The following is a 21,336-nucleotide window of genomic DNA, read 5'->3' on the forward strand; positions in this document are numbered from 1 at the left end:
CTTGGTATATGTGACGCTAGCGAATCGGCCGCGAGCTCATCATGAGCGTGGCATGTAGTCATGTTGTTACATGACACGCATCTCACGATTTTCAGGTTAGGGCCAGTCGCTTGTGTTCGCCATGCAATCATGCCACACCATACCAGTTTTGCAACATGCCATGTGAACGAAACCACTGCAAGAGCTGCAGGACCATGAAATGTAAATCATGACATTCATGACATACCTGTCATGATTTTCATGTTATGACTAGTCAGATATGTTCTTCATAGAGACATCTTATGCCATACGAAGTTTGGTATTAACACCATTATCGAAACGGTCAGGAGAGTTAAAAGATGGACGGACGGACGAACGGACAGACAGACAGACAGAAAGATATGCTCAAAGTCGCTGAATTTCGCTAAGAAATGCTTCGCATTTAAAAGAAAGTCCTGTGTTCTCCTTTTCGTCTCTCTCTCTCTCTTTTTTGTTTTGCTATTCATGAAGCATGCAACATATGGAGCTGCCTATGGAGCCCGTCGTAGGTGAAAAGGTTCCTCACGAGCGGCGGATGTAGGAAGACGAGGCACCGTCAGCAGGCTGGTCGTCCTCGAGAAGCAGTCGCAGGAAGTAGTCGCCGACGCGCACTTCCTCCTGCAGGCTCGGGTAGAGCACCTCAAACTCCCAGTGGTTCCAGGCTACGGGCAGGCCGGCCCCACACACGGACCGGTCTTGACAGAAGCTTCGCAGCTCTGCCTCCAGCGCGTCTCGCAGTTCCTCTCGTGTCTGCATACACATGCACGCGTGCATAGGGCTTCAGTTTGCAATGTAACAACAAAAGCAGACACCAAAAAGACGACACGTAGCTTTAATTAATTTATTTATATTTTTTTCATAAGGAGCCCATCAGCAAATTTGTTTTCTCTGCTCACATACTGCAAAAGCCAAGCTAGCACATTTTCTGCTCTTGTTTTGCCTAGCTAGCAACAAAAGTTGCAGTTCATAGTAGCATTTATGAGCAGAAGTTTGGTTATTCCAGCCTATTCACTTGTTCTAACTCTCACTTATAGCACTGCAACCTAATCTCTCATGCAACTGTAAAATGGCAATTTTTTTCATCGGCGCCAGTATGCTCCACGGCAAAAGATAAACAAAGAGGGAAAGTTTAGTTTGTCAAAAAAAATACAATAGCGGTAAATACAGAGCGCTGTGGCTATTAAATCGTTGAGTGTTACACAACATGCTAACGTCGCTAAAGAGCGGCTAACTGGTAGTGTCACTACTGAAGTTTCTAACTGACCCTAGTAAACAATGCTGCAAACATGGTCCCCATCCCCACCTTTTCACTGAATGTCATACGAACAATGCAACAGTGTTCTGGTGGTTTGGCACTAAACAGCAGGTTCAGTCGAGCAATGCTACTTAAGGCAAAGCTGGTGGGCTCTGCAGACTACGAGTCATCGCAGTCGTGAAAAGCTAAAACTCCTTTCATAGAACCATTGAACAATATTTCAGGTTGGTCTGCGCTAAAAGCCTCATACGTAGAGTGATTTTTCAGTCTATAGGCAATAACCCAGCAACTCGCCTTATTTGTCGACTAAGCTTGTTCGCACAGAGAACATAAGCTGTTTTCCGCGCGAACTGGACTTCCCCAGAAGATATGTGAGGCGATGAAAAACATTGGAATACGTGTACTTATGTGACCCCTTCGAGAATCTCTCCCAGTCACTTTAAATCTATTCTCATATGAAAAGTTAAACTCATCACGCTCCAAGAGTGGAAGTTTTACTCCAGCATTATGAACATGCGTGGTGCATCAATCTCAATGCACAGACTTTTTTTTTCCTGCAACACACTACAATCAGCGTAACTAGCAACATCAAGCGTACTCCAATGTTGTGAATGCTTGGGTAGCGCCTTTCTCCACTTTCAAATGCATCACCTCTATGTCTGAGCCAAACATGCCAACACACCTGGCAAACAAACGTGGGGAGCCCATCCGAGTGCATGCTTTTGTCATGGAGCAAAACGACGGTTTGTACAAAATGTAATTATTAAGTCAAATTTAAGCAGTGAAATGTAGGTCATTTGAAACCTGTTACTTTAACGGGCGACCTGAACTACATGGCTGTTTTCGGTGATGATGTACTAATTCGAACAAAAAACAGTCCCAGAAATTAAAACTACAAAAACTGCTCAATGATTATTTTGAGCAAAACTGAATCAAACAACAGCCATTTCAAGCAAAGATGAACTTGAAAACAGCCTCCTTAGAGAAAAAGAAACGCACCCTGAAGTTCCAAATGAGGTCTGGACGAGCGTGGTCCTGGTAGAACTGGTGGTAGAACATGGGCCAGTTGGCCTCGACGCGGACGCGCTGCCGTCGCTTGCGAAGGACGATGGGCCGCACGGTGTCGTTTGCGCTGGAGGCTGGCGTCCGCTGCCTCCAGTGCTGGAGAAACTTGTCCACCTGCCTCTCCACTGCTTTTAACTGCTGCATTGCCTTTGAGGGTGCCCGGCTGCTTGAATGGTCCTGTTTCCGTAAAACAGGACATTGCATCACATAGAAATGTAAATGAAATTGTCCAATCCGAATCGCATCTCTCGCCGTATAACAGTCATAACGAAGCATAATCTCAGCATTTTACTAAAATTGTAATAATAATATTAATGATAACTGATGTAGCAATACTATACCAATACTACATCTTACATTGCCTCCATGCTTCTTATCATTACCTAATATCACTGTTTATTGTAGAAATATTCTTTGCCATATTTGTCTGACTAAGGAGCCTTACATTTCTTTTGTTTCTTGAGATGTTCTTTACATTTTCAAGTTTTCTGTATCTATACCTACCTTAACCACTGATTTATGTATATGTCACTATTTTCTATTCAGATCGCAAATAAAAGGCTACCTGAAAGTTAATTTTGGAGCTTCCTGTGTTATACTAATTTCTTATTCACATAAAACTGATACTATTGATGAATACACTTGATCTTGAACATGAACATCAATGTCATCAATCAGGTAAATAAAGACAGACAAGTTTTGTGGAGCCCCAACTAACACAAAAACCAAACATGTACAGTTTTAGTTCAGCCATCTTTTGTGCACACAATAGAACTAGGACTTTTCTGCCCAGCAATGCATTCTTCAGCGAAACTTCATTGCAATACGCCAATTTTATGGAATTCGAGTGAAGTGATGAGAAGGTGAAGCGAAGCCACTGACATTTGCCAGCCGCAGGTTGTCTCTAGGGCGGGGAACTGAGGCATCTGCAGGTGGCTTGTTTGGGTCTTCGAGGAAGGCCAGCAGGCCGGGCGGGAGCATGCGTTTGAGTGCCGCCATGGCAGCTTCGTGGCCGGAGACCCACAGGCCCACCAGGTGACGGCAGAGCTGCCTCAGGGCCAACAGCCGGGACTCCTGGCCGCCGCCATACAGGGCGCCATGCAGGTGTCGTGGAAGTGCCGCCTCGGCCAGTGCCAGAGATTGCATGCGTCGCGATGTCTCTGCGTCTCCTTCCTGTCGCGCAATAGAGGGAGTTTGGGTTGGGGCCGAGGTCATCCCTGCTAGACGTACGCTCGCATTACAACAAAGCAAGGTCAACTACGAGCATGACAGTTTGCTAATGATCCGCTGGCGCTTAGTGAACTACCGTGCACTGGTTTGTGCACAACTTGACCCCATTCTTTGCCAACTCCATCTAAATCTGCTTACCGCTTCTACAACTATATAGAATGATGGGCTGAACAGCACCGTGTCGAATTGGTTTCCTTTGAATTTAAACACATTTCAACCAACATTTTAATTTTATGAGAAGGAGCTCTCTGTTACCGCTAGCTGATAATGTCTGTGCCTGTACCCATGCAAGCTGTTACTGTGCTGGTCATTTATCAATTACTTGCGGTCTGTATTGTGGCTTCAAACACTCCTAAGCCACAATTTATAACCCATGCCGGGGTGAATACGTTTCACTGTTAGAACAAGTAGGCTTTCAGCTATCAATGCCTGGATCTTTAGGTTGTTTGTTTGTCTGCCAAGCCCAGCCCCTTCCGTTGTACACCGACACCTAGAAGCCAGTACACATTAACACCCAATTTCATATCAAAACCATTAGGATAATGAATGAATGATTGTTTTATCATGTAAACAACAAAGAAACTGCATAGCCTAGTTATCATGCTAAGTGAGTCCAGCAGAACATGTTAACTCGCACACGATCCTATACCACTGCATGCAGCTAACTTCCCAAGGCTGCTTTCTAAATTCTTTACTGCTCCCACATTGCACCTTTCCAGCACCCTCTGAACCTTCTACAAGCAATCCCAGTAGTGCCCATTGCCCATTCTCACACAACTGTCATGGTAACCTACCGCCTTCCACATACAGCCTTTTTTGCCTTCATGTGCTAACCACTGCTTGCAATCCATACATTCCAAGTTTGAAGAGCAGGTTTTATATTCTGCATCACCTAAATAATCTCTCAGAAATAAAACTTCGAACATTTTTTTTGCTCCCTTCAGGTTTTGTTTAATTAAAATCTACTGTACCTTCAAGCTTTGTTGCCCTCATCTTTTAGGCAACCAATAAGTGTTCCCAACATAATGCAAGAATGCAATAATGAACCTATATTTGTAACCACAAAACTAGTTTCCTAATTACTGAAGTAAGCATGCATGAGCATAATACATTGCAAACAATTTCACAATGAAATCATGAACAACAGACAAGGCCCAGAACGTGCAGCCAAAGTTTTGTCTTCGACGTTGTTGCAGTCGGTTGGGAAAGTGTGCAATGCGGAAAATTTACTTATCAATAACGAAAATGGGGGCTGTGACCACAGAGCGTAGTGGCTGATGAAATGACATCTAATGATGAACTGTGTTTTATTTCGAAATGCAATATGTAATATGTTCAGCTGAAAACATGCATTACACTCAAACCTCATAATAACAAAGTTGCATTTTACACAAAAACAAGTTTGTTACATCCAAAAATTTGTAATAAACATTTATTTCCGACTTTATATCTATTGAAAGGCTATTTTTATTTACCTTGTTATAACCAATATTTCGTTTTGTCTGGGGTTTGTTGTATCAAATAGAGTGTATTTTATACGAAAAACCAACAAGCACTGCTCATCTTTACATAGCACCGCACGACTCCTCAGAAGCTGTACTGGTACACAAACCGTGCTTAACTAATTAGATGGCATCCACTCCTAATCACTCTACTGTGCAGGCCGCAATGACACCCGAGGTGGTGAAGCACTCACCTCTATGATTGCCCGCATAACCAGGCCGGCCCCCTTCACGATAGCAACTGATGGGTGCTGCGTACGGTTGAAAGAACAACCTTTATGCTTCCATTCCTTCTCAAAAGTATCGAAGTGCTGATCACTCAGCACGCAAGATGCAAGTAAGCAAGGTACCAACACTTGTGGTGATCTATAAGACATGCTTTAATATGAAAATGTCTTGAAAGACATATGCAAGTTTCTATGGCCCCATTTTTTAAAAGATACCAACAACAATAAAAGCAAAACAACCCTTGAGTAGATTGCGAAGATCCATGGTCTTATTTTCACTTAGTTTTTACATGCTTCTCATTTTTGATGTAATAAAGATGCTTCTCTGTTGCCTGGAGCCAATACCATGAGCAGATGACAATTGACTGATCGAGTGCCACAGTTCTACATCACGAAGCAACAAGTTTACTAAACCTTTCACAAAAGAGAGCTCCTGGTTTATTTTGGTCGCGTAACCTTTATTACATATTAAAATAAAAGAGATATACTCCCCAACTCCACATCCACAAAAATGCAGCAAATCGGTTTGGCACAACAGTTCAGCTCTTAGCACCGGGCTTCCAAAATCTATGCTGCATTGCCCCAAAAATTACTGACAATAAGGTAGCTACATGTAACATTGCATGTGAAAAGAACTTTTTGTTATCAAAGAGAAACATGGAAAAATTACCGTGGTAGCTCACTTGATACAGCTTTATGCTGAGTATGAGGCAATTCCCGGCCACAACAACCAAAACCAAAATGAATAATAGAGATATGTTAGTGAACTTCAAATCAGCTTTAAATCACTTAATTCAAGGTGATCAAAATTAATCTACTATTTGACTACTCTTTTTTACTCATGGCACCCAAAGGTTCTTTAGGACATCCAACCGGACAGACCATACCAATCAACAAGCAGGAAGACAATTTGGACGCTGCTACCATGTCTCCAGCTTGGCATAGAGTACAAGACAGCAGAAACAGTAGTGGAACTAGGCATCAGAAAAGAGCTGAGATAAATGCAAGGCCCCTAGTTAGGGAAACTTCGAACTGAAACCTTATCTAGCAGCGTTATTCAGCTTGTAGTACAGTGCAGTCCACTTATAACGATACCACATATAACGATATATCGGTTATAACGATGGGTCGACTTAACAGTCTCGTTTTATGCATTGGGGCTATGGGGAAAAAAACCATATATAACGATATGTTATCCACCGCATATCGGATACAACGATGAAAAGTTTGCCGTGGACGGCATGTTTCATTCAGAATAATCGTAACATTTAGATTGATAAGTTCCTCTGAAACGAACTATGCCGAGACAAGACGAAAAGTTAGCGTAGGCGAGTACGTAGCTGCCGCCACTGCAGCACAGCGCCGGCAGCGCGTCCCGGCCGTTCAAAAAGCCGAGGTGAGCATCGCGAGTTGGCGCGACGCACTACAGATGGCGCCAGCTGTGTCACGTTTTGCGCCTCGCCGCGCGCGTCGACCGCGGAGAGGCTGAGAGAACTTAAAAAAAAATGCGAAAAGCAAAGCGCCGCGCTCCTCGGCTCCCCGCGTTCTACAACGGCAAGCCGGCAAGCTACTCGTAGCTTGCCGAACCAAAGCGGGAAAGAGAGAGAAAATAAAAAAAGCGAAAAGCAAAGCGGCGCGGCGGCATCGGGGCGGGGGCTCGTTGGCATTCCGGCTGTGTACCTCTGGCTGTGCTTTCTTCCTCCCACTGCTCCCACCCCGCCGTCGGTCAGTCTCTCTTCCTCAGCGAACCCGTGATGCGTTCTTCGGAGTAAGAAATAAAGTCTTGTTTTTGACATCCTACTATCTACAATATTTATTAATTGGTGAAAATAGCGAAATGAAGCCTCGAGCTACAAAAGGTACGTCCGGCGACGATTTTTTGGCGGCAGTCCAGATATAACGATCACCGGTTATAACGATCATATTTTTAGGTTTTCGCGATATCGTTATAAGTGGACTGCACTGTACTTCAACAGACGGTGTGTGGGTTCATCTTCCCATTTGTATGAATTAAAGCAGCCTCGACCCACCTGGAAGAGCTGGAAAACCACGCGCCCGTGAGAGGCAACAAGCTCGAGCAGCGAATCGAATTGTGCACCATCCGTCGTCTCGCTGTACGGTGGGCACATGGCAAACGTCAACAGGTCCAGCAAGGCACTCACTACCAGGGCCCCTGTGCCCCGCTCCTGCAAGGTAAATATTAATTGATTGGCATCATTAGGCTTAGTGATGTTATGTTACAAATGTACCTAGTAATGTCAAGTTACAAGTACAAAACAACACAGTTAATGCTAACAAGGTTTGATAGCATATCTTACTTGGCACAATAGGGACCATGAAGATGATGAAAGATGGGGAATAGGAGACGCAAATAAATGTCGGTACAGCTATTCCAATACACTCGAATAATTTTACATAACAATATACCACAGATGTAATGAGTTATCTGTCTATAACAATGAAAAAGAATATTCTTGTCATGATTGTAGTGTGACATATTAACATTTAGAATTAATTTCTGGATATAACGGAGTTTTTTTCATGTGAGATGCAACTTCATTCATGTGATGTCTGAGAGTAAAGCTATACTGAACAAAGCTTAGAAGGGTGACAGCTTGGGCTAGTTGTTATGCCATGTGGTGAATAGTTCAGCGCTCATCCTCGCGTGTCACCTTGTCCTAGTCGTCATTCATGCTACAGCATTCGTCACCCGGACGGATAACGCTAAGAACTCACCACATGTTGCACAAAGCTAGACAGCAAGGTCTCGAGGAAGCTCTTTGAAGACAGTAATGCCCACTTGTTCTGCTGCTCGTGGTAGAGGTCACCGTTATCATGCATCGGCTGCGTCATCAATGAAAGGCCTTATGTCAGTGATTGCAAAGGCGCCTGTGATAAAACAAAGGCAACTGCAGCAATGCAAAAAGAAGTGCCTATAAGGCATAGTCGAATCTAAATGCAACAAAACATGATGTTTATGAACTATAAGAACTTCAGTAACTTCAATTGTATGACAACGGCCTAAATAAAGAAAAGGAGCAAAAGTATGCAAGACCACACTGGTGCCCCACAAAGCAGTGTAGATGCAAAATTGAAAAAAAATTTAAGTTTGCCCTTTACTTCGTGTTCCAATGACAAGCCATAAGTGCAAAGTTATAGAATAGTGAGATATGACGGAATATTTTAACAGCCCAAATCACTCAATGTTTTTATAACGATTCAAAGATTTTTATCCAGGATTGTGGCATTCTGTGAAGCTAACAAACAGTGATAAAAGTTGCCAGTCTATGGCTTCTTAAAAAAGCATTGCCTTAGTCGCTTTTGCACCAAAACACTTTACTAAGCTCACGTAAAGCATCCTTCTCAAATGCAGATGAATCTAACATTCGCATGCTTTACCAAACAGCCCAACATGCAAGGCACATGGCAGAAAGAGCTTTTCTAGAGTTCTCACAGATAGCTCACAAATTATCTTCAACGCCATTCCAAGAGAAGAGGCTACAAAGCGTATTGGTGACTGGGAGCCTCGCAATCTCACCAAACTGGAACACGCCAATTCTCTGACGACAACCTGCCTGCATAAGTGCACAGAGCATGTCGATGGTCGCGTGGACCACACCAACATCGTCCAGCTTGAGAGCCTTGAGAACTAGCTGACCAACCCGTTCCCGAACCCTGCACAGACAAAGGAAGGTTTTCGTGTTCAGAGACATGCGATGCATAGTTTACATGCACAACAGGTTTCACAGCTTTATTAACGAGATTGTTGCAGCTTTGTTATGAAAAACCTAGAGACTCGCAAATCTTCAGGCTGAAATAAAATTCGGAACGAATAGCAATTTTGTAGAATCATTTCGAATTGAATAGTTTGATAGAGTATTTCACATATAAAAAAATGAGCATATTAATCGTGACCCCACAAACCTGCACAATATTTTTTTCAAACTGAAACACGACATTCTCAAATGTCATTCTTATTAGTTAAAAGTGATGTGCAAGCAATTTTGAATAGCAGGATTTGAATTTCACTAGGATGCATGTAATAACTGAGAAATATGTTTAGATTTAAAAACTACTACAGTCAGACCTGTTTATAACAAACTAAAAAGTGTCACGATTAGTGTTCGTTATATCAGCAGTTCGTTTTATACAGACTCACTCAAAAATGTGCACTTAGCGACCAAACCCTTTTTTTTTTCCTGTGTATTTTTATTAAAAAGTGCTAACCAACCCTCAACTGACAAGTTGGGCCTTTTCGCATGTTAAGCAGCGCTTGTTGTATGTTCAAGAGTGAAATAAACCACGTTCACAATGAACTCACACAGTTCCACTGAGGCGCGGTATCGCCACTTCGAGCCAATCATCCCTGGCTAGTTGCGTGCAGTGCGTCGTTTACTTGGCTTTCGCCGTCGCATGCCGGGTCGTTTACAGTTCAACATATGCACATATTTGTGCGTTCTTCGTGCATGCTTCACTTGGGATCACGCTCAGGTGCAGCGTGCGGCCTGTTCAGTTAAAACAACGAAGACTTATTTTGCAATCCACACGCGCAAGCGGCCTTGCATGACGCAGCGACAACAAACTTGCAAACGACAGCATGACGCGCTTGTACCGCCGTCACGCTACCGAGAGGATACCCGCAGATGACTGTGATAATGTTGCTAGCGATGAATGGAAATTGCACGTACATCGCCACAGGCCAACTCGCCATCTCTTTTCTGAGGCTCATTCGTTCGGCACAGCCGGAACTGCACGGAATTCGTTTTGATCAATCGGCCGATCTCAGCCATAACTGAAACGTGAAAAATGTTTTGCGGCACATTGTGATGTCGAACAGTTGAGCATCACAGCAAACTTTTCTGCTATGAAAAGTTATCGCTTCTCGCATATAAGGCTTCTTGCATACCAAGGCATGGCTGGTTAATCGTTAGTGGTCGTAGATGCAGAGAACGAAGTCAGAAAAGTTTGCCGTGTGAAAGCTGACCATAAGTCTTCATGCTGTCTCTTATTTATTTCCGCTTTTTTCTTCATTTCCGTTCTGCCGGTAAAGAAACGCCTGGAAACTGAATGACCTTGCTCGCAGCATCCAAAATTTGCGAGCGGTGCTCGCCGTGCTTTATGATATCTTCGTCGCAATAAATTTGCAGCGGGACTAGCGAGAACCTGCACCTATCACATGCCTTAGAATGCCTTTTTAAACTTTTTTTTTTCACTTTGTGTGCTCCATATTTTTATCGCGACTACGTCTGAAGTGTTTGTTGTAAACGTAGGAGGCTTTGAAAAATGCTCGCTGTATGTGGACTCTACAGGTAGCATAAAAAAATCGCAAATGCACTGAAATATGGTAGTTAAAACCAATAAACCGTTTTTATTATTGTAAAGCTAGCTTTCCTGCTATGCAGTTTGCCCTACTAATGGCGGCTAGTCACTTTTTGCAAACAGCGTATTCAAGCGCTCTTTACTTGCACTAAGACTTGGAAAATGTGGGTTTAGCTATCTCGACAATACTGCGCACAATAGATCAGCCCCAGTGTGCTTAACGAGGACCTGATCTCCATGTGAAGCAGGACAGGCGCCGCCATAAGTAGGGCAAAGATGCAGTGCCGAGAAGTGCACTTGCAAGTTATGAAAGGGGTCTATAGATCGTTATATCTGGGATCGTTATAAGTGGGTTCAACTGCATATTTAGAGCGTATGGACCCATGCAACATGTCTTAAAACATTGAAAAATGATCAACTGATACGAGGGTAATATCTTCATTTAACATGAAAGCGAGACAGTGCAAAAATGCAGATTTTTTCAGGACAGGTGTTTTCACGGCATAGTAGTTCTATGCTGCAGTAAAACCACCTTTACAAAGAAAGCTACATGCTGTGTAGTAGCGGTTTAATAGTTAATTTAAGTACTTCAAGATTTAGAATAATTTAAATTCATATAGAAAACAATCCGAATTTTGCAATTTTCTTTCAAATAATCAAAGTACAAATATTTGCTCGTTCCTAGGATTGGCCCATGAAATTGCGCATCATACCATAAAGGGAAGGCAACCCCTCAACTGGGAGCGTGACAGAAATGCAAGTAAGAGTAAATCTCTGAATTGACATGCACCACAGGCATCTGCTATATTAATATCCGAGTGCCACAATGATGTTCATGTTCCATGAGCAGTGGCTTCAGTTTTAAAAAATTTGGACCATCTCCCTGAAGGGAACCCTGATGGGATGCCAAGGAGCAGCGTTGCCACAGGTGGCGTCACGGGTTGAACGGTGCTCACCCGCGTGCTGCAGTGAGGGCTGGAAGATTAATTTCAAGCGATGGCTGGCATAGGTTTTGTAGGTGATACGTACTGTTTCAACATGTGCGTTAGGCACGCGTCAGGTTTATTGCGTCAGACGAGTCGGTGGTGTAGCGAGCGGCGGTCGCGGCAGGTGTTGCGAGCGAATGAATGAGGCAGCAGCTGCAGGTGCTGCGGTGAGCGCGTGGCAGGCGAGAAAGACAGTGACATCAGGACGGACTGCAAGGGGAGCGTGACGCCGATGTGCAGCAGTGGCGTGACCTACTTGGCACAGCGCCAATACCTGCAGCGCATGGCGCATTCCTACGAATGGACAGCGTTACACAAGCTAGCCAAAGAGCTGCATTGCATCTAAAACGTTCCAAAGTTCACATAACGCAGACATACTGTGGCATTGATGTGAGCCTTCAGGAGAATGAAAGCGGTGGCAGAGGCGCCACCTACTGACACACGCTGCAGGACACTATATTATGTGCAATTACTCCATGCAGTAAGTGTTTGAGATGGCCATTTTTAAAGATAGATAGGAGTCGAAAAAAAAAACAAATTTTTTTCCCCAAAATTACAGATTTTTGTTTTTATTTGCTTTCCCGGGTTAGGGCTCTTTATTTTACCTACAAAAAAAAAACTGATGATTGTAATTGCACTCGAAATAGGTCAACATAACTTTAAAAAAAGCGCAAGGTGGCTCAAAAGAGCTTTGTCTAGAGTTCCCTGGAAATTGTCACCTGGCTGTTTGCCATTGCATTTTGCATGAGGAGTCCACTAAAGCGACATGCTTAAAATAGCAATGATTGCCTAGCTCTCATAATGTAAGAAATTTTGAAAAAGGTATCATTGCCGCATACATAAGCTTTCAGTTATACCTTTAATATACGTCTGTCTCGAAATACATCTTTCGGCAACGTCTTGAGAATAGACATCACGTTTTGGCACTTCTGAGAGCCAGATTAGGATCAACTTTTGTGCATATATTCCTTATCTTGAGAACGGTGCAAGTATTTCCTTTAAATTTTGATGTTGCCTGTATAATTATTATGAACCTAAAGCAAGAAATTAGTATGGGCTGAGGATTTTAAGAATTCTCACATAACAACTTTTCTTGTTCATTAAAGTCTTATATGCACTTAATACTAGTTATGTGCATTCTATAATTTAAGGACCCCTGACACCAAATTGCTTGTTTAATGCTTGTTTTGTTTGAGAGTCCTACATGTGGGGGCACTTCTGACCAATTATTAGTGACGAGCATCGGCAATAAAATATTTTAGTTTCCTTTTAAGTAAGAATGCATGCTTGTCTGAGTATTTAGGTTCAATCAAACATTTTATGTGGTTTGACGTAGACACGGGGTCTCCCTCATGATGTTGCAGAGGTCAAGCAAGTACTTTCAGCGTCAGAGTACATTTTCGGGATGTGCACAATACCCCGACCAACACCTGGCAAGGACTATTGTTCGTCACCCCCTCTCGCTCTGTTGTCAGTCTACTCCCTAGGTGGTTTTGACTGCTTACGCCAGGAATGCTTTTCTTTTTTTCTGAAGGTGACACGCTCGAAGCATCCACATAATTTAATTCCTCACAATCCGTGGGTTTCCCTGCTTGATAACAGCGCATTCAGCACCACCGAAGCTTGAGCGCACGTAGTCTAAGGTGCTGCCGCACTGTAAGGCACTAGTTTCTCATGTTATTCAGGGGGGCATTCCAAACTAAAGCTAAATCATTCAGAATTAATAATGCAGGCATAATATATATGATACACTAGAGCAGTTACAATTCAATTTTGGCATTACAATATGCAAACCTACAAATCACCGTAAAAAAAGTCGAACAAAACTTTTGCTGTTGGGGGGTAATGCGGAGCAATATGACTTAGAACTACAGTTGAGCCCGCTTTAAGAAACCTGAGCGTGACGCGGCATTCGTTCGCTGTATCCCGAAGTTCGTAGTAAATGAAACACATCTATTTAAAAAAGTTGCGAGTGAAAACACATTTTTTTTTTCCCCAAAAGTCCGTGACGCAAGCGTTTCGAAGAGCAGGAGCGATAAGGGCGATCTTGAGTTCACTTAAAATGGCAAGATGCTCGTTCGCCGAGGCCCGTGGCATAAGCTGCATGAGAAACTGGTTGCAAAGTATCGCCGTTCTCGCAATCCGATTCCTCCAAATTGCTCTCGCCCCGTACTTCTTCACAATGCCCCAATCCGTGCACGGTTCCGCAGCGTCGGCGTCATCATCTGCCGTAATTAAACCATTGCAACAGATTTCCCACCCGTTCTCCCAGGTAGGAGTTGACGACGCGCTGCCACAAATCGCTGCCGAAGTGATCCTGTTTGAAAGCTTTAGGCTCCGCATCGAGCCCGACGTCGAGGAAGTTGGCCTCGCAAAAACAGTTTCGCACGCATGTAGCTGTTACCGCCGTTCACGAAATATTCGCCATCTCTACAGCTGAATATCGGGACCCCCGAAGCGGCAAGTTGGCTGCCAGGTTGTCAACAGCTATTAGCAAGCGTTTCACAATGTGGCACCTAATGTGCGGATTATGCTCAAGCCAAGCGGCCACACTTTTGACGTTTTGTTGAGCGGCAGGAAAAAGTGTGCAAGTCCTCCAGTCTGCCATCCTGACCACACACACACACCAAGAGCGAGCAAGACACGCACATGCAACACACATGCCAGAATGCGTGGAAAAGCTCTGGGCCCGTTTCCAGTCAGAAAACGAAACTAATTTGAGCCAGCGTGGCGGGCGTCGCGGAGCGGCAGAGACGAGCGAAAGCACGAAGGAACCTTCCTCCATGGGCGAAGGGGTTGTGATAAAGAGAGGAGAGCAGACTTGCGAGAGAAGGGCAAGCAGTTGCGATAAAGAGAGAGGAAAATGCGGCGGGAGGGCGACCTTGAAAAGCAAAGCACACGGGAAGGAGGGAGGTTGGGTAGCTTGCTTGAAAGGTTCGCGAAACTCGCAAGTAGAAAAATGCCTGCACGCAGAAGTCAAAGCATGGCCACCTGGATTGGTGCACGCGACAATGTTCGAAGAATCGGTGGCCTTGGTCAAAAAATCGTTTTGTTGTGCCGGTGGGTTTGCGTGACCTCACGAACTTCGATATTTCGCGATTCGTTCCAAGCAAATTAACAGCCATTTTCACGCTTCCGCACACGCGCAGAAGGCATGCTGAGCCAAGGAAGAAGTGAGCGAAAACAAGTCCTAAACACGAAACGGATCGCAGAGTCGGTGGGGTAGCATATGCGCGTGCACTAGACGCAGACTAGTGTATACAGTCGGTGGCCGACAATGTTGGCAGATGGTCTGGTCACTCCAGGCCAGCGACGCCAACTAGCAATCAAAAACAGGGTGGATGGCCGACCGGTCTTTGAAAGATCTGTGGCAGTGTGAAAACACGGGCCTCGTCTGGCGATGCGGGGTGCTCAGAGTAGCGGGGGGACAAAGGACGGAGGGGTGCGGAACAAAAAGCAGTCGGGGCATGCAGGAAGGAAACAGCTTTCCTTCTTACATCCTTCCTCCATGGGTTGCAACTAATGGATTGCGGAGACAGGGTCGGCATTTAACAATAAGAATGTATGGGCCCCTCGCCGATGCCTGATTTGTGGTCGAAATCGGTTTCCCGGGAAGTCGGCAGACCACTGACTCCGTTCGCTATAACCGATCACCGGCGCTCGGAGACGCTCGTTATAAGTGTGATTTTGCGCCATTGAACCAATGTATATTTTTATGGTCACGCGAATATTGTTCGTTTTAAGCGAAAGTTCGTTTTAAGTGAGGTCGTTATATGTGGGCTCGAATGTATCAGAATGTGATAGCATAAAAAGTTTGCCCAAAACTAACAATATTTTGCACATTGTCATGGCACATAGCGAAAACTGTGCAACTTACTACAAAACTAATTACATATTTGAAATAAGCATAAAATGTTACATATGCAGCAAAAAATTTCACTGGCCTAGTCTAGAGATTCATGAAACTTTTTCAAATCGCATCTCCCCTCAAGTGAGAAACAGAGAACCCTTATAACATCTACTACATGAATGACGCTTTTACCAGTACTTTCATTTCACTGTGCAACGGAATGGTAGAGTTCACGTTTGCCCACAGTGCAAAGTAAGCGTTCTTCATCGCAAGGCTCACAGCCTATCACTAACTACCTTCTTTGATTAATTTGTGGGGTTTAACGTCCCAAAACCACCATATAATTATGAGAGACGCCGTAGTAGAGGGCTCCGGAAATTTCGACCACCTGGGGTTCCTTAAAGTGCACCCAAATCTGAGTACATGGGCCTACAACATTTCCGCCTCCATCAGAAATGCAGCCGCCGCAGCTGGGATTTGATCCCCCGACCTGTGGGTCAGCAGCCGAGTACCTTAGCCACTGGACCAACGCGGCAGGGCAAACTACCTTCTTTTGTGTGTCCGTGCTTGTTTCACTGCCGTGATTGAATTTTAGTTTGCTTGGTTACAGGAAGACAAACACTATCACATAATGAGGTGAAAAATACACGGCATTTATGAACATTTACTAAAGAAAAAGACGGTAAGTTATGTCCAAGGTTTCATAACATCAAGGACCACAACAACAGTTATCTTCAATCTCTAAGAAACACAGCAAGAGAAGGAAGTGGTTGCAACAAAAATGAGCATGCTATCCTTCAGACCTCTTATTAAAATACGTCAGAAGCACATGCAAATGCATAAAATTAGGCCCTGCCAAACAAGGAAACAGTTTTTTTTTTATTTCTTTACAAAACACTGCAGGCCCAAACAGGGGCCCAAGCAGGAAGGGCAAAAGGACACAAACAAAGCAAACAAAGGCAGAGAAATCGCATACTCAGCAAAAAAATAACACTGGCATGTGTACAAAAGAAACTGCAGCAAAAAATAAGGCACAAACTACATAATTTCTTTAAAAGTGGTACGTCAAGGTGAAGCAACAAAAGTAGAAACACAAAACAAAAAGTTTTCACACACTGAAATAAGACCATGTGGTAAAAGCACGTCAACACATATACACAAAGAGGCATGAGATAAGGCAAGTGACATTGGCTTTTTAAACTAAGGATTAAGGAACAGAAGGATAACATATAATGAAGCTATAAAAATTGGTACATCATGGTCAGAAGTTCAAACAGTAACATGTTCTAAGAAATCGTCGTTATGTGGAGGATAACATATAATGAAGCTATAAAAATTGGTACATCATGGTCAGAAGTTCAAACAGTAACATGTTCTAAGAAATCATCGTTATGTAAGGGGGAAATGGTAGGTTGTTCCAGTCAGTGATAGTTCTTGGGAAGAAGGAATATTTGAAAAGATTAGTGCATGTCCGATAGGGTGTAGGAAAGTCAGCATGACGATGCCGTGTTGTTCGAGCAGTAAGCAACCACAAATAAGGACTTCGGTTTATGGCAAAGAGTTTGTTTTTCAGTGCAAACAGGAATTTTAGTCTGTATTTTTCTGCACAGGAGTAGTGTTTGAATGCTATTCTGCATCATTAAACTAGAGGGAGAGTCACTATTACGATATTTAGAATAAATGAACCTGACAGCTTTACGCTGAATCATTTCCAGTCTATCGATATTAATTTTTGTATACGGATCCCAGACAATGCTGGCGTATTCGAGTTTAGGCCGAATTAGTGATGTATGAGCCATTAACCTTGTACTAGAGGGTGCATCCTGTAGTTTATGTCTGAAAAAAACGAAGTTTTCTGAACGAAGAGTTGCATCTGTTGGTAATGTGCATAACAGTCGCCGACCGATTTTCCGGACTCCAAAAATTCGGACTTGTTGGATATTCCGGACTTCATAAATGCACCGTCAGGGATCCCATAGAGCTAATGCATTGTTTCGACCGATTTTTCGGGCGAATTTGCCCCTGAAAGTTCGATTTTTCGGACTAAATCGCTCGTTTTGTGCCACGCCCCAAGCTACGGAGGAAGGAGTGCCCCAAGCCATTGTGAACGCCGCCATGTTGGATTTTCCGTCGGCTTGACTAAGCTTGGTCTTCAGATGCCTTTCCTGCCTCCGAGATTGGAATGCGCATGCCATATTTTAAGTTTCGGAGGCCATGTTTGCTTTTTAAAAGACGCGGTGATGAATGCCGTTTTTTCGTCTTCGGTCAGCACTATCGTCATCACATCGCACGGGGAGGAGGCGAAAGGATTCTTTTATTGTCGTTGCAGCTTTTTTCAGTCGCCATTCTGCACGTGTTGTGTCGCGTAGCGCCGTGCGTCGTGACGTTGTGTGCTTCGCAGCGGCTATCTGCGGCATCGAATTTTGTGTTCTCGGTGCCATGGCTCCGCCATCTGTGCCATCGCGGGAGCCAGGTGGTGTTAAAAAGCGTGCGCGGAGGCCACTGACGACGAAATTCTTCGCCAGGTTGTCCCGGAGCCGGAGAGCGGCTCGGATGACGTCAACGACGACCGCCCGCAGCCGTCGGCGGCGGAGATCGCCAACGCGGTGACAATTTTGTCGAGCGTTTACGGCGACGATGTCACCTTGGCGCAAATACGGGCAAACCAAATTGCCTCCAAGCGTAGTTTGAGGCAAGGCAGCATCAAGGACTTTTTTAAACCTGCCTGATGCAATAAACTTCAGATTTTTGGCGAAAACGAATTTTTCGGACTGTTCGATTTTTCGTACTTTTTTTCGGTCCCCGCCAGGTCCGAAAAATCGGTCGGCGACTGTATTCCATTTAAGGTTATTAGTTATTGTGAATCCCAGGTACTTGTACTCCTTCACTTCTGCAAGCATTTCGGAACTCAGCTTGTATCCAAAAGAAAGTTTTTTAGATTTCTTTCTAGTCATTGACATATACACTGTTTTACTGAAATTTAACTGCATGCTCGACCGATCACACTAAGAAAGAATACTTTGCAGATTATTGTTGAGCGATAGCTGATCTTCATGGCTTTTAATCTTATTATAAAGTACACAATCATCCGCAAATAATCTAATTTGAATAGGGGAATGAATTTCGTTGGTTATGTCATTAATGAATATCAAGAATAATAAGGGGCCAAGGACACTGCCCTGAGGCACACCAGATGAGACTGGTAGCTTCTCAGATGAGTGGCCATTAATAGAAACGACCTGACCGCGGTTGGTCAGATAGACAGCCACCCAATTAACTAAATAAGCAGGAAGATTAATTGATTCTAGTTTAGTAATAAGCTTGCTATGTAATACAAGATTGAATGCTTTCTTGAAATCTAGAAATATTACATCAACCTGGCCTGACCCATCAAGAACACTAGCAAAATCATGAACAACTGTTGTTCACCGTGCCATAGTAGAGAAACCTTTGCGAAAGCCATGTTGACAGGACGACAGTATGCAGTTATCCTCTAAACACTTATTAATTTCCTTAGCTATGAAATGTTCAAGTAGTTTGCAACATGACGAGCTTAGTGATATAGGGCGATAATTTGTTACTAGTGTGGGGTCACCTTTCTTTAGTACGGGTACAACACGTGCCAAAAGCCAATCATTAGGCAGTGTAACTGAAGACAGGGACATTTGAAATATACGAGCTATGAAAGGTGCTAACGCTTCTGCATATCGTTTCAGAAAAACATTAAGTATACCATCTGGACCTATGGAAGATTTAGTTTTAAGGCTAAGCAGCATAGAAACGACAACTGGCATTGATACAACATCGGGAGCAGGGAAGTATGGTCTACGGTTATGAAGTGTAGCAGCATCAAAACTCGAAAAAACACTGTGGAAGTATTCATTAAAATATTGTGCAATGTTGGGCCTTTCGTTAATGATGATTCCCTCGTGCACAATGTGGCTAATTTCCTGGCTCTTTCTTCTTAGAAAGCCCCACAATTTTCGTGGCGCAGAGCGAATAAACTCTTGTAGCGTATGCTGGAAGTACCAACGCTTAGCATGGCTCACTTTTAGATTTAAGTTATCTTGCATTTGTTGAAAAGCTTCACATGGAGCACAACGCCGTCTTAAGCGCTTAACTCTTCTTTTAAGTTGCAAGATATCTCTTGTCATCCAGGGAGTAGCTTTATATGTACATTTAAGTTTGCTCAGGATGAAATTGTTGAGGCAATGATTGATAATTTCTTTAAAGTGGTTCCAAAGTGCAGTAATATCATGGCCTTGGAAACTGTCAAGACATATTTCAAGATAATCTAAAACACTTTCATCATTGGCTCTAGAATAATCTTTAATTGTGATTTTGTTATTTTTAACGACATCAGACGGTTTCAATAAGCACGTGAAATACACGAGTTTATGGTCCGAAATGCCAGGTACAAAAGAGACAAAAAAATTTTCAATTGATCGACTTACAAAAATAAGATCGAGAATCGTTGCTGACGTATCGTGAATACGTGTCGGTTGTTTGACAACTTGCTGCAAGTTACGATAACGCATGATGTTGCGTAGATAGTTCACGTGCAAGTTGGATTCAACAAAGAAGGACGAGTTCTCCCAATCAATGCCTGAACGAGTTTTCTCAATCAATGCCGTGCCCACAATGACTTTCTGCTCATTACCAGCGTTTGAGAGGACTACCACTGACCTGGAAATTTGGTTAAAGGCGGCGAAGCCAGGCTTGGAGGCAAAGAGACGCCTCAAGGCATGGAGCTGGGCTTCAATCATCTCCAAGGGAACCTCCTGGTCCAAGACAGACGCCAAGGCGTTCTGCACCTGCCGCTCCTTGTTCTCTGCAAAAAAGCCCTGCGTGCCGCAGGGGCAACACCTTCCATTTAACGATGCAGACCGAGAGTCTTAATAGCAGAGCACGTTCCCATCAACATTATGATACATTTGGCTTATCCAAATGCACTCCAACTGCGATAGTGACACCACGCACCGCACCATTGGCTGACACCGAGAAAAGCCTGAACACTTGCCTCTTTGGTAGCTGTGTTCAGGAGCCCACTGTAAGGCACGTTGCTGTTGAAGCGAAGTAGAATCTCCGAATAGCTCCAGTTACCTAAGGACAAGGAAAATAAGCCTTGCTCATAAAACGAGGTATTCCTGCGTCGTGGCATTGGCCAATGGTCCCCAACAGCTTTCTCTGCCATGGGCATAAATAACATCTAACCAAAAGTGCCCATGCAACCCGCTACTGCACATGGCGGCGCAACCCACAGTGAAAATGTAAACAGTGGCACTTCTTTGCAGCGATGCGCCAATCAAATTTTGATGCGTAAATATTCTGGAGCTACTTTGCATGAAAAATAAGGTGGCCCCCTATTTTTCCATCTGTAATTAAACGAGTAAGCTGGTCCTAAATATAGTGCAACACACCAAACTGGTACGATGATAACAGAGGTGCCGCAAAGAATTTCATCTATGGACTGAACAGTTGTGGCAACAAGAAAATATATTGTACGATTGCCACAAGTAACTTATATTGCGTACGGGAGCACATTTTAGTGTGCGTCCCTTCTCAAGATTTAGATTTCAAAAAAGTGCCAACTAATGACAGGCATGCTGGCCTAATGTTTTTACTTACGCACTGCCAGCCTCCCCCGGCCTACCAAATTTACTAGCACGCTCCAAACCAGCAGTAACACTAAGACCGTTAATGTTAACTGGTGTTGGCTAATGCCATTCAACGTGGCTAGTGTTGGCTAATGTCATCGGCAACTTGTCACAACTGCTGAGGTTTTATGTGCCAAAACCACGTTGCGATTATGAAGCACACCAAGGTGGTAGATATTAGATCAATGCTTACACCAGACATTTTGTAATGCGCACCTAAATACAAA

The 21,336-nt window shown here is 43.8% G+C and overlaps 1 protein-coding gene across 1 annotated transcript in view; it reads right to left on the reverse strand.

Annotated features, from left to right (window-relative positions):
- The window catches only part of Rme-8 (receptor mediated endocytosis 8), a 176,552-nt gene that overhangs the window by 123,680 nt on the left and 31,536 nt on the right, over nucleotides 1–21,336 (reverse strand). Inside the window, exons 10-18 of the mRNA XM_037425074.2 lie at nucleotides 20,473–20,555; nucleotides 20,139–20,296; nucleotides 8,873–8,972; nucleotides 8,034–8,141; nucleotides 7,328–7,483; nucleotides 5,265–5,321; nucleotides 3,221–3,511; nucleotides 2,273–2,515; nucleotides 545–768 (exon numbers count right to left, since the gene is read on the reverse strand). Of these exons, the coding sequence (XP_037280971.2) occupies nucleotides 545–768; nucleotides 2,273–2,515; nucleotides 3,221–3,511; nucleotides 5,265–5,321; nucleotides 7,328–7,483; nucleotides 8,034–8,141; nucleotides 8,873–8,972; nucleotides 20,139–20,296; nucleotides 20,473–20,555 (1,420 nt within the window). The remainder of the gene's footprint in view (nucleotides 1–544; nucleotides 769–2,272; nucleotides 2,516–3,220; nucleotides 3,512–5,264; nucleotides 5,322–7,327; nucleotides 7,484–8,033; nucleotides 8,142–8,872; nucleotides 8,973–20,138; nucleotides 20,297–20,472; nucleotides 20,556–21,336) is intronic.

Source organism: Rhipicephalus microplus, chromosome 5 (genome assembly GCF_043290135.1).
Source record: "Rhipicephalus microplus isolate Deutch F79 chromosome 5, USDA_Rmic, whole genome shotgun sequence".
Taxonomy (NCBI): domain Eukaryota; kingdom Metazoa; phylum Arthropoda; class Arachnida; order Ixodida; family Ixodidae; genus Rhipicephalus; species Rhipicephalus microplus.